This window comes from Larus michahellis, chromosome 5 (genome assembly GCF_964199755.1).
Source record: "Larus michahellis chromosome 5, bLarMic1.1, whole genome shotgun sequence".
In the NCBI taxonomy this organism is placed as follows: domain Eukaryota; kingdom Metazoa; phylum Chordata; class Aves; order Charadriiformes; family Laridae; genus Larus; species Larus michahellis.
This window is the reverse complement of record NC_133900.1, coordinates 72,128,004-72,146,092: the sequence shown is the minus strand read 5'-3', so window position 1 is coordinate 72,146,092 and position 18,089 is coordinate 72,128,004. Positions and strand designations below refer to the sequence as shown.

General features: G+C 38.6%; 1 protein-coding gene across 4 annotated transcripts in view; it reads left to right on the top strand.

The window, feature by feature from the left end:
* The window catches only part of ATP8A1 (ATPase phospholipid transporting 8A1), a 123,443-nt gene extending 112,589 nt beyond the window's left edge, over positions 1–10,854 (top strand). For all 4 annotated transcript variants that reach the window (XM_074587941.1, XM_074587939.1, XM_074587940.1 and 1 more), the window contains 4 exons: positions 819–907; positions 1,314–1,406; positions 9,127–9,218; positions 9,569–10,854. In XM_074587941.1, the coding sequence (XP_074444042.1) occupies positions 819–907; positions 1,314–1,406; positions 9,127–9,218; positions 9,569–9,666 (372 nt within the window). In that variant the 3' untranslated portion in view covers positions 9,667–10,854. The remainder of the gene's footprint in view (positions 1–818; positions 908–1,313; positions 1,407–9,126; positions 9,219–9,568) is intronic.
* Positions 10,855–18,089: the final 7,235 nt, after the last annotated feature.

The following is an 18,089-nucleotide window of genomic DNA, read 5'->3' as shown; positions in this document are numbered from 1 at the left end:
GGTTTTTTCGATTAATGTCCATACATTATGATGTTTGTTTTGGCTTTTTAGTGTGTCTTAGTTATGAGTGTGTTTACAGACCAAGTTCAAGTTATGAACAGAAGAAATTCCTGTGTATTAATATAAAGCAGTGTATAAAAAAGCAAACACGCAGCTGAAAGCAATGACCTGATCTGCAAATAATTCACCATGCGTTAATGTGTTAGATCATCATTTAACAATGTGTTGCATACTTCTGTAATTATGTAATTAGTAGTTTTCTAAGTTCTCATTTTTAAGCAGTTCTGTGGCAGTGTGGGAACTGTGGTACAGTGTATTATGTTAGAGAGAACTTTGATCCAAGTTATATTGCAAAATGATTGTAACAGTGTCCAATATCCATATCAAGGGTCAGGAACCATTATATCCTGTTCGGGTTGATTGCAAATAAGAAATTGTGCTCATAATGTATTGACAAAGATTGTGCAGATGGGAGGAATGGATTTTCGATAAATCTGATTTTAATGGAAATGTCTCCAGTCAGCATAGTGGTGTAGAGCAGGGCTGTGGAGGGGTAGATTCCCCCTCTCTCAAAGAGTTAAGCAGTGTGGTCTTTCTACCAGCTTCTTAACATGAATTAGCGCTTACTATCTACTGGATTTCTATAGCGACTCAGGCAATTTTAGAAAGGAGTTGAAGTTGTATTTCACATCAGAGAGTCTAGAGTGGTTCATTTAAATTTGCTTTTGATACCCTCAACCAAGTAATTGATATTTCTAAGGTTTTTTTCCTAGTTCTTGTCATAACACCATCACATTTTGTGCTTTATTTCCCTCCAGGCAGCTATGCTGTTCAGCTCTGGAGTGTTTTGGATGGGACTTCTATGTATTCCTATGACAGCTTTACTTTTTGATGTAGTGTACAAAGTGTGAGTACAGAAGTGCTGACATTTATGGGAGAAAGTACTGACTTTTAAACGTGTGTTCTAATTACTAATATAAGAAAAGCAAATGAAGACCAGCTCTGGTGATTATATAAAATTATTTTTCACCTTGTTTGTTTTTGATGAACTTCATTACAAGAGTTATTAATATTTTAAATGTTTCAATAATTGCCATGTATTTTTTATAAATATTTGCTGTTTCTAATTTGCAAGAACAGCTGATAAAATACATTATTTAGACTTGCTTTATAATATTTCTTCTTGTAAAGCTTAATTTTAAGTCATCTGGGAAAATGGATTTGTAAATTGAATGCTTATGTAAGTGTTAAAAAAAATCTGTTCTTTTACTTTCAAGAAGAGTAAATCTGGCAGTATTTTGTATTATTTACAGAGTAAAGAGAGCTACTTTTAAGACACTGGTGGATGAAGTTCAGGAGTTGGAAGCAAAGTCTGAGGATCCTGGGGCAGTTGTGCATGGCAAGAGGTACTGTAAAAATCTGAAAAATCTGTAGATCATTGTCTTAAAAAAAAAAAAGCTAAATATTTTCAGCCTTATACGCGTATCAAAGGCGAAAGGTTATTTTTCAAAATGCATACAAGCAAAAGGCATCTGTAAAGAGGTTTCAAGTCTGCTGAGCCCGTATGTTTTTTCATACACTTCAATGTAAGTTTTACTGGGGGCTTTAACTGATGTGTTTCTTTGTAATTGACTGTTATGTTTCTAGTTATTACGTTGAGAACAAACTTGAGGTACACTTTTAATTCTGTCGCCTCTGACTGTGTTAACAGTTAACACAAAGTGAGTTTAAACGTGCATCCTTCACTAGCACAGTTATAAATTGGACCTAAGCACAATAAAAACATAAAATAAATTTTTAAAACCTCTTGCTAGCGTAGGGGAAAACAGCAAAATCTGTCTGGGATTTGCTGAAATTCAGTAGAACAAGCTGGCTTTGTATCTCATGCAATCCAGAGCAAACAAATTTAATGAAATTATTTCTTACCTCATATAGGTTAAAGTTAAGACTCAACAAGAATTCCCTTGTTATATCCTCCTTCATGGGTCAGGCAGGTAATTTGAAAAGGGAGAAGGTAGAACTCAACAATTGGACAATTTCTATGTGTAAACTCAGCATAAAGGTGTGCACTCACTAAAATACTTGAGGCTTTTTAACTCTAGCTGAACTTGTAGCAAGTGCTTGCTGAACGGCCGTGTGAGATGACAAAGCCCCCTTCTTCCCCCCTTGCAATTCATTAGTGCCATTTGGCTGAGCTAGAGCTTTCTTTCCTTGTCTTCATTTTCACGAGTTTTGTGAAGTCTACAAAAAGCTGAAACCGTTGATACTTGATTTTCCTGTTCTTTCTTTCCTTTTGACTGCTGGTTTTTTAGTGTCTTCATGGCAAAGGGCTTAGCCAAGAACGCGCTTTTCCTGCCGAGGTATGCATGGAAAGAGACCAGAAAAAAACACAAACAGCCACTTCTTTTACTGTAGGTTCAATTTTCAGGAAGCACCTTTTGTTCATAAAGATACTTAAGTTCCCTTTCTCCTTCAATCTTACTGTGTCCCTCCTCCAGTTCTGTGGGAATCAGCTTACTAGGATTTACCAGGTTGAGACCAAATTACATTGGATACCAGGGTGACGACCACCGTTTCTAATGGGTGGAATATTCAGCTCATGTATTTGCTCCTACTTTTCCTTTCTTTTCCTAGAAATTATTTTCACAAGAATGTTTTGTCTCTAGTGGAGTTCATCTTCCCTGGTACCATAGACAAATACCAGGGGAGGTACTGTGAGGCCTGGAAGCTCATCCCACCACCTGTGGAGCACCTAGTCTAGTGTGGTGGGCTACATAGGAGCACATACCTGTATAGAGTCTCCTGTCAGGCTCTATATGCTGTATTTGTGGCAGCAGCTTCATACTGTGGAAGTACTGCAAAATCCCCTAGTTGATGACGATGCCTTCATTGAGCATGCTTTTCCTCATCACTGCAAGACCCAACAGTGCTTTAAATGTGATCTAAATTGATTGTTAGGAATGCCTCTCCAGTGGCAGTGCTCATTCAGGCAGCTTCAGGGCAAGATCTTCCTCCACATTAACCAACTCATATATCCATGTGCGGAGCTTTGAGCTAGAAGCAATCTATGCTGTGTGCTCTTTCGCAAAGACCAAAAGTTGTAAAAGAATGAATTACAGAAAAGAAAGTAGACATTAGTACTAGACAGTGCTAAAAGGGGAACATCTTGTGGGTGTAGAAGAAAGAAAGGTAATGTGCCTTTTTAGTGTTCCGTACTTGCATTCCCAAGGCTTCTCTTGTATTCCCAAATTCAGCTACATTTACTTCGGTTGTCTAGGCAGTACGCTCTTCCTTTAGAATGTCTTCCTACAGAATGTCTTCCAAATCCTTTCTTATTTATGTAAGAGGAACTTGGTGTTTTCACCACTAGTTTCACAAATATCTTTTTATCCCACAGTTAAGTTGTTAGGAGGGCTTCGTGACGGTGGGTTAGTTATCTGCCAGAGTGTCTTAGATCCGTTCCTTCTCCACAAAGTTATTTTTAGATCTGTATTCTTTGAAGTATACAAGCATCCACCGAACATACAAATCAATGGATGTTAGACATCTTAGTAGGATTTATCTCTTATTTTAAAATCTCTTAAGGATTTATTCTCTCCATGATTTTTTTTTTCATTACATCTTAATTCAGGTAGAAGGGCCAAAACTTCACCCTTCATGGAGAAAGTATTCTTTGTTAAAGAAACAGTCTGATGAACTGACTTAGTTGCATCTTCAGAAATTTGATTGAACTATTGCAAACATTTTTGGGTCTCCTAAATTGCATAAGACCGGATTAACTACTTAACCAGTGCAGAGTCAGTAGTTAAATTGGTAAGGCATGTCCTCTACATCTGTTTTAAATACACGCATGAGACTTATTCTTGAGTTGTAGTGCTTTTCATGCAAGATCAAATAGTTATTTTTGACAAACTTACTGTGTATTCTTCAGCACCAAATAATATTTATCTAATGTGCATACCTCGGGAAGTACCTTTTTATGTTGTAGCAGAAAACGGGATTTGTTTTCATGAAATGCCAAAATAACCTAAGAAAATATAAATCACTGTTTGATTAAGAGTTAACTGGGAAATAGCAAGAACGATAATTCAGGAGTTTTTCCACTCTGTCCATTCCCATCTTAAAAATACTACAACACAAAATAAGAGGCTCAACTTCCACAGATAACAGGTCAGGTTTTCTACCATTGGCTAGATGCTGCAATCAGGCAGTATCTGAATGTTTACTTAGAAGACCTACGGTCCCCCACAATATCCTTCTCTCTAAATTGGAGAGGTACTGACTTGATGGGTGGGTTGTTTGGTGGATGAGGAATTGGTTGAATGGTCGCATCCAGAAGGTAGTGGTCAACAGCTCAATGTCCAGATGGAGATCAGTGACAAGTAGTGTCCCTCAGGGTTCCATACTGGGACCAGTATTGTTTAACGTCTTCATCAACGACACAGACAGTGGGATTGAACACACCCTCAGCAAGCTTACTGATGACATCAAGCTGAGTGGTGTGGTTGACACACCTGAGGGATGGGAGGCCAGCCAGAGGGACCTGGACAATCTCAAGAAGTGGGCCCATGGGAACCTCATGAGGTTCAAGAAGGCCAAGTGCAGGGTCCTGCACCTGGGTTAGGACAACCCCTGCTATCAATACAGGCTGGGGGATAAAAGGATTGAAAGCAGCGCTGCTGAGAAGGACTTGGGGGTAGTGGTGGATGAAAAGCTGGAGAACAGCCAACAATGTGCACTCACAGCCCAGAAGGCCAACCGTATCCTGGGCTGGATCAAAAGAAGCATGGCCAGCAGGTTGAGGGAGGGGATTCTGCCCCTCTACTCCACTCTGCTGAGACCCCACCTGGAGTATTGTGCCCAGCTCTGGGGCCCCCAAAATAAGGACGTGGACCTGTTGGAGCAGGTCCAGGGGAGGGCCACAAAAATGATCAGAGAGCTGGAGCATCTATGCTACGAGGACAGGCTGAGAGAGCTGGGGTTGTTCGGCTTGGAGAAGAGAAGGTTCTGGGGAGACCTTGTCGAAGCCTTTCAGTATTTAGAGGGGACCCACAGGAAAGATGGGGAAAGACTTTTTAGCAGGGCCTGTTGCAATAGGACAAGGGATAATGGCTTTAAACTGAAAGAGGGTAAATTTAGACTAGGTGTAAGGAAGAAATATTTTACAATGCGGGTGGTGAAACACTGACCCAGGTTGCCCAGAGAGGTGGTAGATGCTGCATCTCTGGAAACATTCAAGGCCAGGCTGGACAGGGCTCTGTGCAACCCGATCGAGTTGAAGATGTCTCTGCTCATGGCAGGGGAGGTTGGACTAGATGACCTTTAAAGGTCCCTTCCAACCCAAACTATTCTGTGATTCTAAGTATATTAGTGTTAATTTTATGGCTGTTTTTTCAGCTAGAATATATTTGTGGCAGATGTGACTGTGTTGATGTGATATTGCATGTATTTAAATACAGCTAAGATTGTAGGCTTTGGCTTTTGATATTTTCCTACCAAACAATCTTAGGATGGGAATTTTCTATTTAAATTCTGAACTTGCACTTTCATCTGTTTTCTTAAAATTAGCATAAAATTTGACATTTACATTACATTGAAATTATTTAAAATACTGCTCTTCAAAGATCTTTATTGTATTTTAGCATATGCTTTAAAAGTAGGACATGGTAATATAGTCTTAAATTCTGTCATCCCTTCTATTTTTCCAGTGCTGATTCGAAACTGTTTTTAAACTGTTACTATTGAAGGCTCAGGAAGAGCATTCCTATTGTATCTCGCTGTTTCGGTGTGTGTAAGGATGTGTAATCAGACAATTTTTTTCCCCAAAACTGTCCAAAAAGACTTTATTCTGTTATTCTGTAGCCAACACGTTGAAATTGGTCACATATATTTGTCAGTTAAGTAAGAATATATCTTGAGCAAGAAGGTGCAAATTTTGCATGGTCACTTTTCTAACAGAACGTAAACTTTCATGTTGGAATACTGTTGACTCGAGGGTGCCTTGATAGCATCAATAATAGAGTGGCTTCTGTGGATTAACAAATTTATGCCACAAAAAGTATGATTTCTATCATTAGAGCCATTGTAATTGAAATGCCACAAAACCATTTGTACTTAAAATTGAAATGACTACGGTAAAAGGATACTTTTTGTATATAAACCATTGTTGAAAAATAGTTTTTCTGATACCTTGTATGTAATGCTTAAGCAGACACAACTGTATTAATACTTAGCACAAAAATATTTTTACTGGGTTGAATACTATATAGACTAACAATAACATGAATAAAAGCCCAAACTTGTGGAAATGTCTTTAGAGATACATACTGCAAATGCTGTTTCATATAATCAGTGTTTTTCATTCAGTCCACTTGGAAATTATTTTTAGACCAGATAAGTGGTTGGTGAGAAATATATAAAGTAGTAAAGTTGGTTTTTTTCTGTAAGTGAGATTAATTGCCTGTCAATATATACATTTCATATTCAAAAATAGTTAATATTCTGCTTGTCCATATTGGTACACATAATGAGCGTAGGCGTTTAGTTACTATGATTTACCACTGGATAATTACAAAACCACGTTTTCTTGAGTTCTCATGTATATTTTTAAATATGCTTTTGAATGGCAACAGAGTGATTCATAATAAAATGCCTGCAGTATTTCTTCAAGTGTAGAAATAGAGCAGAATTTAATACCTGAATAGCTGGAAGCGCTTTTCTTTTCCCAAACATATTTCCTACTTTATTTGTATTTTCTGTACCAGCAATCATATCTGTGCAGTGGAAACTTCATTATACATAAACTAAGAAATGTGCTTACTTCATGTTCTTGTAAAACTTAAGGCAGTATTTTCAGTGCTTAGCATTTAAGCAATCTGAACATTTCATTCTGGAACACAAGCAAAGAACAGGGATGGTAGAAAAATGCCAGAATAGGCCTGCTATGTTTTTAATAAAATAGTTTTTTATTAGACAATAACATAGAAATTTGCTGATTTCAACTCACAGTAAGAAGGTTTTCTCAGATGTATTGCAAAGGAGATAGAGCTGATAACTGTATCTAAGTATTCGCATGGCCTTCCACCTCTTTGACCTTCCATCTTACATGAAGATATTTATTCACATCCTTGTGGTTTAAGCCTCGGTCCCTAATTTTTTATTGACCTTGTCACTTAAACAGTTTGTAGCTCTGAACTAAAAAATAAGGCTCCTACACAGCGTAGGGGAGCAATCAAGATGAAAAAAATTATGAAAACAAACAAATAAATCTCCAAAGAGCTAGCATGTGAAAAGAGTGAGAGTAAGGTGTGTCTCAGTATTCCAGCCTCTCCATTCTTGGTCCCGTCAGCAGATGCCAACTGCTCTCCTGGAACTGGTACCTAATTCCTTTTTTACAAGGAAGTCTCATTCCATCTTTTGATTCAAAACATTGCCACAGAAGCAGTTTTCCCTGCCTATTCCCTTACCCTGTAGATTTTGCAATTAGAACTCCTCTGTGAGAATGGGAATAATCGGTTTATTTCCCCTCTTCCAATTTAGCCAAGCTCTCACTTCCTGGTACATGCTTCAACCACCAGACTGGAGGGGAACAGAAAGGAGAGAGAGACTGTTAGTCTCTGCAGTTTAAGACAGTGGTTCAGCTTCATATATAAGAAGTATATACTCACTGAAGAAAGAATGAGCATTTCTAATGTAACGGTTTGAATGCTAATCTAGTAAGGGAAGCAGTCTAGTTCCATTCCTTTCACCACTTAGTCTGGTCAGTAGCCTGGAAAGGTAAGTCTGTTGAGCTAATTGACAATAATATTAAAAAGTAATTTGACTGATCAAAATTCAGTAACATAGGTATGTGAACCTGTTATGCTTCCTACATCTCTACACAAGAAACAACTTTGATAATCTGGCAAAACTACAACAAAATTAAATCACTATATACTCAGAGTAAACATAAGATACTTTTTAAGTGAACTGATTTTTAGACCAGTTCACATGGGGAGGGGCTGGATTTTTCAGCATTGGAAAAGTTTAAACAATAGGTGGGTATTTCTCTCAAACACAAGCTCTAATTCACAGTGAATATCAAACTTAGAGGAAGAAATCTTTTTTGGTGAGTTTTGTGTGAGTTTTTTTAATATAGTCCCTTGCACATCTTGAATATGTTATCAAAATTGTCAGATTTCGAAAGCTTTCTGAGCTAAGAGCACTGTCTTATGTAAAAAAAAAAAAAAAAAAAAAAAAAAAAAAGAAAAAGACTGTAATTCGACCTGGCACTAATCAGGCCACGCTATGTCAAGGAAGCCAGTGCCTTCCCTTTACACCGCATGTTTCTAAAGGGGTCATGCTCAAATGTTCACATTATTCATTTATTTGTACTGTCAGCGCAGAACAGTGCTTCAAACAGATGCTTTGCCTGTGCTGTGATGAGTACAAACATTACCAGGGATCTGGACTTCATAATCTGCCCTCGCACATGCTTGTAATCATCTTAATAATTAGTTCAGGCACAATTTAAAAAGAAAAAGGAGAATGGACACTTTTCCTTTAATTCATTCTGAGCACAAGAAGGACATGGACCTGTTGGAGCAGGTCCAGAGGAGAGAAATGAAGATGATTAGAGGGGCTGGAGCACCTCTCCTGTGAGGACAGGCTGAGAGAGTTGGGGTTGTTCAGCCTGGAGGAGAGAAGGCTCAGGGGAGACCTTATAGCAGCCTTCCTGTGCTTAAAGGGGCTACAGGAGAGATGGGGAGGGACTCTTTATCAGGGAGTGGAGCAATAGGATGAGGGGTAACAGTTTTAAACTGAAAGAGGGGAGATGTGGGTCAGATATTAGGAAGAAATTTTTCACTCTGAGGGTGATGAGACACTGGCCCAGGTTGCCCAGAGAAGCTGTGGATGCCCCATCCCTGGAGGTGTTCAAGGCCAGGCTGGATGGGGCTTTGAGCAACCTGGTCTAGTGGGAGGTGTCCCTGCCCAGGGCAAGGGGTTTGGAACTAGGTGATCTTTAATGTCCCTTCCAACCCAAACCATTCTATGATTCTATGAATGATTATTTCCCATTTAACAGACTCAAAGGGATACTGTAAAGAGTAAGTAAATATTTTTCACACATGTCCACTTTCTTTGTAGCTTAACTGAAAGAGCCCAACTACTGAAGAACGTTTTTAAGAAGAACCATGTGAACTTGTATCGCTCTGACTCTCTGCAGCAAAACTTGCTTCGTAAGTTTTCACTGACAAAGAGAAATTAATATCCATTAATAATATAGAAGTAAAATTCTACCTTTCGCTGCACTTGTTTATAGTAAAAATCTAATATTCTAAACCCAGTAGACCATGTTCTTTGCCTGTTGGTAGGTTTCTCTTCATTCCTAAGATAGTGCATAGAGTTCTTTCTGCTATTTTATAATTGCAAAATTAGGTAAGAAACGGCATGGATTTCCTACCTACTGATTGCTGAAAAGACGTTTATTCCACCCTGTTGACCTTCATTAAATTGTTTTTATTAAAGCTTTTAACAAAAGACATCTGATCAAAACTTAATGACCTTCTATTTTGTTTTATATCTGCAGATGGCTACGCCTTCTCTCAAGACGAAAATGGAATAGTTTCCCAGTCTGAAGTAATAAGAGCTTACGATACCACAAAACAACGGCCGGAGGAATGGTGAAGGAACACGGCTCGAGATTTAGGCCTTATTAGTTACTTTTGTGAGACAGACTGCTAGATCTTTGCTGGGACCTGCGACCATGGCCCAGTTACCAGAGATTTAAAGATCTGTGATGGTCTTGTTCCATAAAGTTTGGATTTGTGTATTCAGTAGACATAAGCACTGTGCAATTATACTGTAACACACCATCTCTAAATTTTTTAACGAGTATTTGCTTAGCCTTTGTAAACAGATTGGAATTTACCTTGTATCTTGCCAGCTTGCTTATTTTACAATGAAGTTGAATCAATAGTGGTCATATACTCAGAAGGCAATGGTCAGATCGCTAAACATACTTTACATTGGCAGGCCATTAGCATCTGTGAAGGTTTTCAAGTGTTAATATATTTAAATACAGTTGATAACAAGCCTTTGATTTCAACAAGTGCTGAAAAAATAGTATCGTACTGGTGTTAATTCACCTTCTTTGAGAAAGATTTTGAGTCAAGATGTTTATAGATGTTTGTGTCAAACTAACCTAAAAACGTTTGCCAAAGAAGTTCCATAAATGTTTTCTGTTGTTAGAAATAATTTGAAAGGAAATTAACTCCAGTCCTGATCTCAGAACTGCATGCTTGAGTCTCCGCACTTGAGGAGAAACATTTACAGTACAGTGAGTCTAATTTGAGTGGCCTTTACGGCATTTGCTTTCAAAACTGCAAGTCTTTGCACCTTTGGCCTTATACAAGCTTTTCCCTTATTTTCATTTCGTATTGCGTATGTTGAAAATGGCTGCCACCTTGTAAAACTGAGTACACATACTATTTCGTTCAATTTTTAAGAATTGCTCTGCCTTACTTCCCTTTTGCAAACTCCAGTTATTTTTGCGATGCGTAGTTGTATCTGCTTGTACTGTAGGTTCAAAAAGAAAGTTTGTTTTAACTTATTTTAAAATAATTAATTAAATTTTCGACATTTTTACACTAAAATTATTTGAAATGCGTACGTTGAAATAGAGAGCAAAGCATGCCCTTCGCTAGTCTGTGGTATGTACTGTTTTATTTGCACTAAAGCCACTTCCTATAAAGGTGTGAAATACATTGCAGCAGCCTCTTTACAACTTACTGGTCGTGCAGAATACCAATATACCCTCTCCTCTAATGAAAAATGGAGAGGAAGTGACTGCAGAAAAAGAGACACACCTAGTTTAAGAAAAAAAAAAAAAAAAAGGAGGGAGGTGTTAAATGAGAGCATTGTGGTAACTTTTTTAAGTAGTTATACTTGGTATTTCTCAACTTACTACTCAACAACCATCAGGTTTGAAAATAAGAAAAGCTACTTTAACTTCAGAATTTAGTTAAATCTTGTAGCTTTTTGGTCCATGTTTCATTCTGAGTTTAAAACCCAACATAATTACTATAGAAAATACATTTTTCTATAGTAGCAGTTTTTAATTAAATTTCTGTGCATTGCACAGATATGATCTTTATTTTCCTTGAATGGAGATCAACTAGATGGAAAAACAGAACAATGACGTCCCCAATGATCTGTTAAATTGAGAATTTCCTCTTTACTCTCCAGATCATCCACTTTCAACTTAACAAGTCATCCAGTCCCATCTTTTCTCTGCCCTCCTTCAGTAGTCATATACTTACTAAAGGTTGACTTTTCCTCCTTGCCGTTCATAGAGCTAAACACTTAACACGGAACGTTATTGCACTGTCCAAGTTTCTGATGCTCCATTCCAAGAGCAACTTATAAATACACACGGGAAACCCAACAAAAGGCACTATATGAAAGTACATATTTAGGAAGGTGGATCAATGGGAAGGCAGTCTGCATTTCACATGCATGTAATGCAGTGTCTTCCTCTCGCCTTCCCGGAGCGATCTTTAAACAGAAAACAGAAGAGCCAGGGACAAAGGGAACGTATCCCACTAGAAACAGTACTGCCAGTCAGTCATGCAGACAAGAACTGCCTTCAGAAAAGCCATTGCAGGCATAGATAAATAGATGGATCAATATGGGAGGGCCAAATCACTTGACCTAAGGCAAGAAAAAATTTGGGGGCATGCCCCTTTCCTAAAATGGGGATCCCTATTTTCTGTCACCCGAGGGACAATGACCAACTTCAAAACATTTCTGAAATTAACCATGACACTGTTGCTCCTTTAGAATCTTTCGGTGTACTCAACTCGTATAAAACAACTCAATCTATACATACTCTCTTTATGGGTAAATTTTTTATTATTATTGGGTTTTTTTCTGTTCTAAATGGTTTAATTGCTGATTTTGCAGAAAAGGATGTGAGGACGTTGTAAAATATTTACAATGAGAGATTTATATGATTTCTGATTCTTCCTATGATACAAAATTAAAATTCTGTCTCACAGTTGTAATACAGTTTGTGGAAAATAACACACTGTGTATCCCCAGTTTAACTATCTTAAAAAGGAAGAAAGCAACTGAAACAGTTCTAAAATCCTAAATTTAGACTGTAATTTAGGTTTTTAAGGTAGTCTTATCACAGCGTTTCATCCTTGCATCTTTACAGAATTTGAAGTAGTATTTCACAAAGTGCATTTTTCGGTTTTATTACTTCTGATGGGGTTTTCTCCTGTATCTATACTTCTGGTAATTAGTGGTTGGATGATACCAATTCTTGGAAACAGTAAAAAAAGCCAATGTGGCAATTCTAACTATGGGTTTTGATTGCTCGTACGATTCCATTTGCAAATGTAAGATCATCTTAGCTATGTGTGCCCATTTTTAAATCAGGTCAAGTATACAGTGAGCACTTTATTTTCGTGTTGAGTACACAGGACTATAATCTGTTACCATCCTGTTTGTACATCATATCTTTGTTAAAATAAGGGGATCGCGCAGTCATTTGTTTAAAGAAAAAATAGTTAAGGCAAAAATTCTCGTAACAATGCCTCTGTTCTTATTGTTTGAAAATTCAAGTTTGTATCAAATACAGAATTCACCCGGACTTTTCCATCTGTTTCACATGCGCTGCATAGCAATTACAAGTTAGTATTAAAAATTTCCGTCAAAAAGTTGCACCAGTGCCACTTAGAAATCGGGTGTCTTATATACTGTTGCTTGATTATTTTTAAATATATACATAGATATATATAAATGATTCAAAAGAGTAAGTAACAGGAAACAAATTTTAACAAACCTATTGGTAATTTGTATTTAGAATTTTTTCTTGCCATTTCCTAATTTTACACTTATTTTTGCAAAGCAGTTTCAACAGATTTATACTTAGTCGTCATCCTATTTGTATAAAATGATAAATAAAATATTTTGAAACAGTGAAAGATAGCTGAAGATTCCTATTATGTCCACATGCATTCATAGAATTCACCGTGTTACGAAGATGCGCGTGAAGTGTCTTAAGACTTCTTTCGTTACACTTAAACCCGTCTTGAATGATGAGTAATTTGGAATACGTGTTAAATTTAAAGAGAAGTTTTTTCCCTTTTTTTTTTCCTTGTGTATTGCGTAAAAGCGCTTGTAGTTCTGATGGATTTATCATTCCGTCTGCATGAGGCAATATTGCTAAGTGTTCTGAGGCAGTGCATGGTGGTTGCTGTTCCCTGTTTTTTTTAATGCCTTCGTTAAAAGTCTGCTCGTAATATATCGAGAAGCTAGCGCTATGTAAGCAAACGAGTTTGTCGGTTCAGCTTTCTTGGTACTGGATGTTTTCACTGGTAACAAAACTCAACAAATGAGTTTCTCCTCCCCCCCCCTCTCCCCCCCCCACCTCTTCTGCCCTCGCTCCCCCAGTTTCCTCGCTGTTAACCAATAGATCTTTATTAAACAAAGGAATATTTTAGCATTCCAAACCTGGTCCCTGCTTATGCAAACCGTTCCTTGCGTAGGCTTCAGCTGGGCTGTTTGTGAGCGTAAGAGACTGCTCATCCCAGCGGTGATGTGCGAAGTTGGGCGCTTCGGAGAGGTGATGATACTTTTAACTTAAACGAAAGCATTTCCATGTAGAGAGTGATTTGTGATTGCAAAGCTGTGACCAGAACAAGTTGGGTTTTTTTAAAAATCATATTTTATGGTGTTTCTTTATTGTAGAACAGAAGCCATAAACGCATTAATATTGGTTTTCTACTTCGACTTAATTTTTCATTAAGACTTTCAGTGTTTGATATGTGCAAACCACTGCAGAAAGCGGTCGGTCTGTAACAGTAAAATTTGCATTCAAGGTCAAGTGAGGTTTTACAGCTCCACTAAGCCATTACTGCTGAAACTGTCGTGGAAATTATGAAGCTGCATGAATGAAGACTTTTTGACTCAGTGTTTATGGTAGTTTCTCAGGTTTAGTTTTAACTGGATGTTAAATGCACTGTGTTTTATAAATATTTCTTCTCTTTTAGTAACACATTCAGTTCTATGCAGTGTTACATGTCATTTGGCATTTGGTGAACGTGCATGTTTTGAACTGCAAATTTTAAATGTTTTGTCTTTTAATTGTTAAAAAAAATGAATAAACTTTGCCATTAAATGAAGAAGCTTGGTTGAATTGATTGGTTGCAAATGCTAGGGATCACTTTCAAAGGAAGACATATATCCCATCGCTCCTGGTTCTTTAAAATGGGACAGATCAGAAATAGCGTTTCACAAATTACCAAAGAATTCTTATGTTATTAAGGTAAACTGAAAAAGTGGGAAATGGTTTTGAGGGTTTTTTTTTTTTTAAACACCTATTTTGAGATGTCTTTTTCAGTTCTCACGTGAAGTCCAGAAAAAGTTATTAGGAAAAAAAGGGGGGGGGGGGGGGGCGGAGCACGTGAGTCTGCAATTTAGTGATTTGCAGCAGAGCCCAAACATACTCTGGGGCTGATGCCATATTTTGAAAGAAATATGCAGTACAAGAATCGTAGAGTGGGAATACGGAAATGTCATCTCCTTTTTCAGGCAACAGTGATAAATACCGTATCCTTTGGCTATGATACGAGCGGGTATTTCTTTCCCCTAACAGCGCCCACCCACTGAACAAAAATCAGTGTATCCAACCCTAAACTGAGTTCTGTTCGTAGATAGGTGGCGAATTCTTTATATACGCTCCGTACAATGAATTTATTTTGTAGATATTGTATCCTGTCAAGGCAGGTTTGATAACAGATGCATCTTTCACGCTGTTAGTTTCATGATACCCAGCCTCTAACGGTAGAGCCGGTGTAAGAAGATTACACCACACGGCCTGTTGCCGCCTCTGTTACACTGGCAGTCATGAGGCCATGGAAATTACTTGGGTTACAATCCAGTTTATAAGGATCCTGGCTCCCTTTCAAATCCTTTCCCTCCTTTCTTACGGCAAACGTCATTTTTAAGCTGAATCATTTCACTAACCTGATTCACACCACAGCCCCCCTGAATTTGCACAAGTTGTAGATGGAGAGAATAAAAACGACAAAAAGGGGTTTCTCCTGCCTTTGCTAACGAAGGTAGCGTGTCGTGGAGTTACGGCCTCGGGGTAATTGCGACTGGGGAACTGCTTACACGGGTGTTGTGGAGCAGCAGCCCCCGCAAAAGCAGAAGCTCTGTTCAGAGCAGCACGTCCACCGAGCACATGGCAAAACGCAGAAAAAGTGCCAAAAATTTACTCCATCTCCATAATACTACTGTCAAGCTGCAACTGAACAGTAGGGACCAACTGATTTTGAAATTGTCACTTTTTTTTTTTTTTTTAATTCCAGTGGGATTAGTTTTACAAATAACCCATGAGTTTACGTAGCTACATATCATACCGCTTACCTAGTTTCAAATAAAATCCTTCAGACATTCCTGCAAGGACGTGTAATGTTTTTCTTTGCGCTGAAGAGTCTTTTTTGCACTTTGGAGATAGATGCTTGAGACACCCAAAATGTAGAAACACAAAACAAACGGCTGATCGTGTCCCTGTTATTCTTTGCCCAGGGAAGGGCTGGGTTTCAGATGTGCCGTTACCCGTTAATGGCAATCGAAGCATTTTGTGCATGATGTGCGTGAAGGACAATAATCAATTTACTGTGATTTTTTGTTTCATTTTGATTTATTTCAGATTGGTGTCACTCTAGTAAAATGAGTATGAACTAACTCCAGTATTACAAAAGAAATGGTTAAAAAATAGTGTTAAAGAAGCGTCATGGCAGTAAAGCAAGTACTGTGTAAAAGTTATTTCTGATAGCAGTTACTTCTTTTGGTTCAAGCGTACATCTAGCCCTTCAAACTTAAGTACTCAAAATCTAATTTTTAGATTTTTTTTATCAAACATTAAAGTTTATCTTTGATGATATCTTTGACATTTATCAGTCATTAAAACAGCGTATCAGAATGCCATTCGTGTTCTGTCTGCAAGTTTCGGGAAAATGGCTATTTTCTATAAATGGTAGAAGCATCTAGAGCCAATATGTCCTTTTCTTTAGGCGGGAAATTCGGCGTTCCCACCTGCACCCTCAATCCAGCTGGAACTGGCTGGCGCAGGCAACGGGCATTTTGGTCCCTGGGCTTCTATTCTGGCCACCTTCACCTGGTCCCTATTTTCTGGTCACCTTCACCTGGTCCCTATTTTCTATTCTGGTCCCTTCCCTTCAGCCATGTGGGTCACTGCCAGGGTGGCTGCATGAACAATCGTGCATAGATTCATCTCAACTTATAGATTCCTGTCCGTCTGTTTCCAGGTGGTGCATACCCCGCACCTCACCTGCTTCACAGGTCACCCCTCCTCTTCCCCAGCCTTAGACCCCCCCCGCCCCGCAGGATTTGTTGCACTCTGTGGCCACCCATCTGTGAGGCGCTTCACACTCTGTAAACTTGCTGACTTCTCCACGTCCGATCCAACGAAATTATTCCCGTGCATCCAGTTCTTCAAGCATTTTATGGGGTTCAAACCCATTTTGCAGCACCCGGGGAGGAGAGGCAGTAGCTCGGAGGAGTCTTTGCACTGAGTTTCACACTACGCGGCAAACTGCACAGCCTTTACTTAGGCTGAATAATCACTACAATCTGTAAGCCTGCACACAAGCGTCGCCAAAAATCCGTCCCTGCGCTAAAACATTAATAAATCCGCCCGCTGAGACCATCATGGCTACACCCCCAAAGGGTCATGGGCAATCGCTGGGCCCGGCTCGCGGCCTCCCAGGTACAGCCCATCCTGGAGAAAAACACTGAATTTCAGCTGCCCACCACCCGTGTCGGCGGCTCCGATGGCTAACCACTCTTTACAGGAACATAAAATTGCACCTTCTTAACTAGACTCGATCGAGTTTCTGCTTCCAGCAGGATCTGTGTTGCCTTGGTTTACTAGATAAAAAAAAAAAAAAAAACAAACAAACAACTTTCCTACTAATTTCCTACTATTTGTAAAAAATGCAGTTGAATCGTTTTACTGTCTGTTGCTGCTGTATACAGGAATGATCAGCAGATCTCGCAGGATGCTCCCAAACAGCCGAGCTGACAGCTGTTGCAATATTGAATGATTTTTCCAAATAGTTACTTCATGAACAGTCCTGTATTTCTTACCCATTCCAAATTTACAGTGAGACTTCTATGAAACCCCATCAAAGATGGGTAAAAATTTACCCGCCCCCTTCCCTGAAGACCATTTCTTAAAAATTTGCAAGCCAAAACGCTTACCTCTCAAGCAATTCCCCAAGTACTCAGAATCTACTTTTTAGATTTTTACCAAACACACACTCCTGTGCATCGTTACTTCAGCTTGTCATTAACAATTGCAACACTCAAGCTAAAACCTGTTACTTAAAACACAGAAGCATAGAAAGTGTTGGGTTGGAAGGGACCTTCAAAGGCCACCGAGTCCAACCCCCCTGCGGTAAGCGGGGACATCTTTAACTAGATCAGGTTGTACAAATCACTGTATACCACTTAAGTGGTCTTTCTGCTTAGAATCCACATGTCCAGTAGTACAATCTATTGGATTGTAATATTAATTATGCAATAAAAAAAAAACATATTTAAAGGACTATTTCAAAATTTATTTTTTTTTCATAAATGCTAAGATACTGATTTTTAGATATTTGCTAAGGAAAAATATGTATTCAACTCTTGAGGAAGAACCAATGAGGCTTTTCTAAAACCCAGAGAAGCACGCTGTAATTCAGAAGTGCTGTAATTTCGACATGCATCGATGTGCCGGTACTTGTGAAATACAGCTCAGCTGCAACGTCCTTCAACAGATCCCATAGACGGGGAGTCTGGGGCTGATAAAACAGGACAGTTCAGCCCCTGACACTGTAGATTCTGACACACAGCACGACTTTGTTCACAAAAATAAGTATACATGTCTATGTAAGTATAATATATAAGTATACACACACAAGTATATATGTGTATTTTCCATTTGTTAGCTGCACGTGTTTGGTTAAATGCCTTTTTTTTTTCTTCTTCTTCCATTTGGTTTGTTGGTTTACTTGGAGGAAGGAATG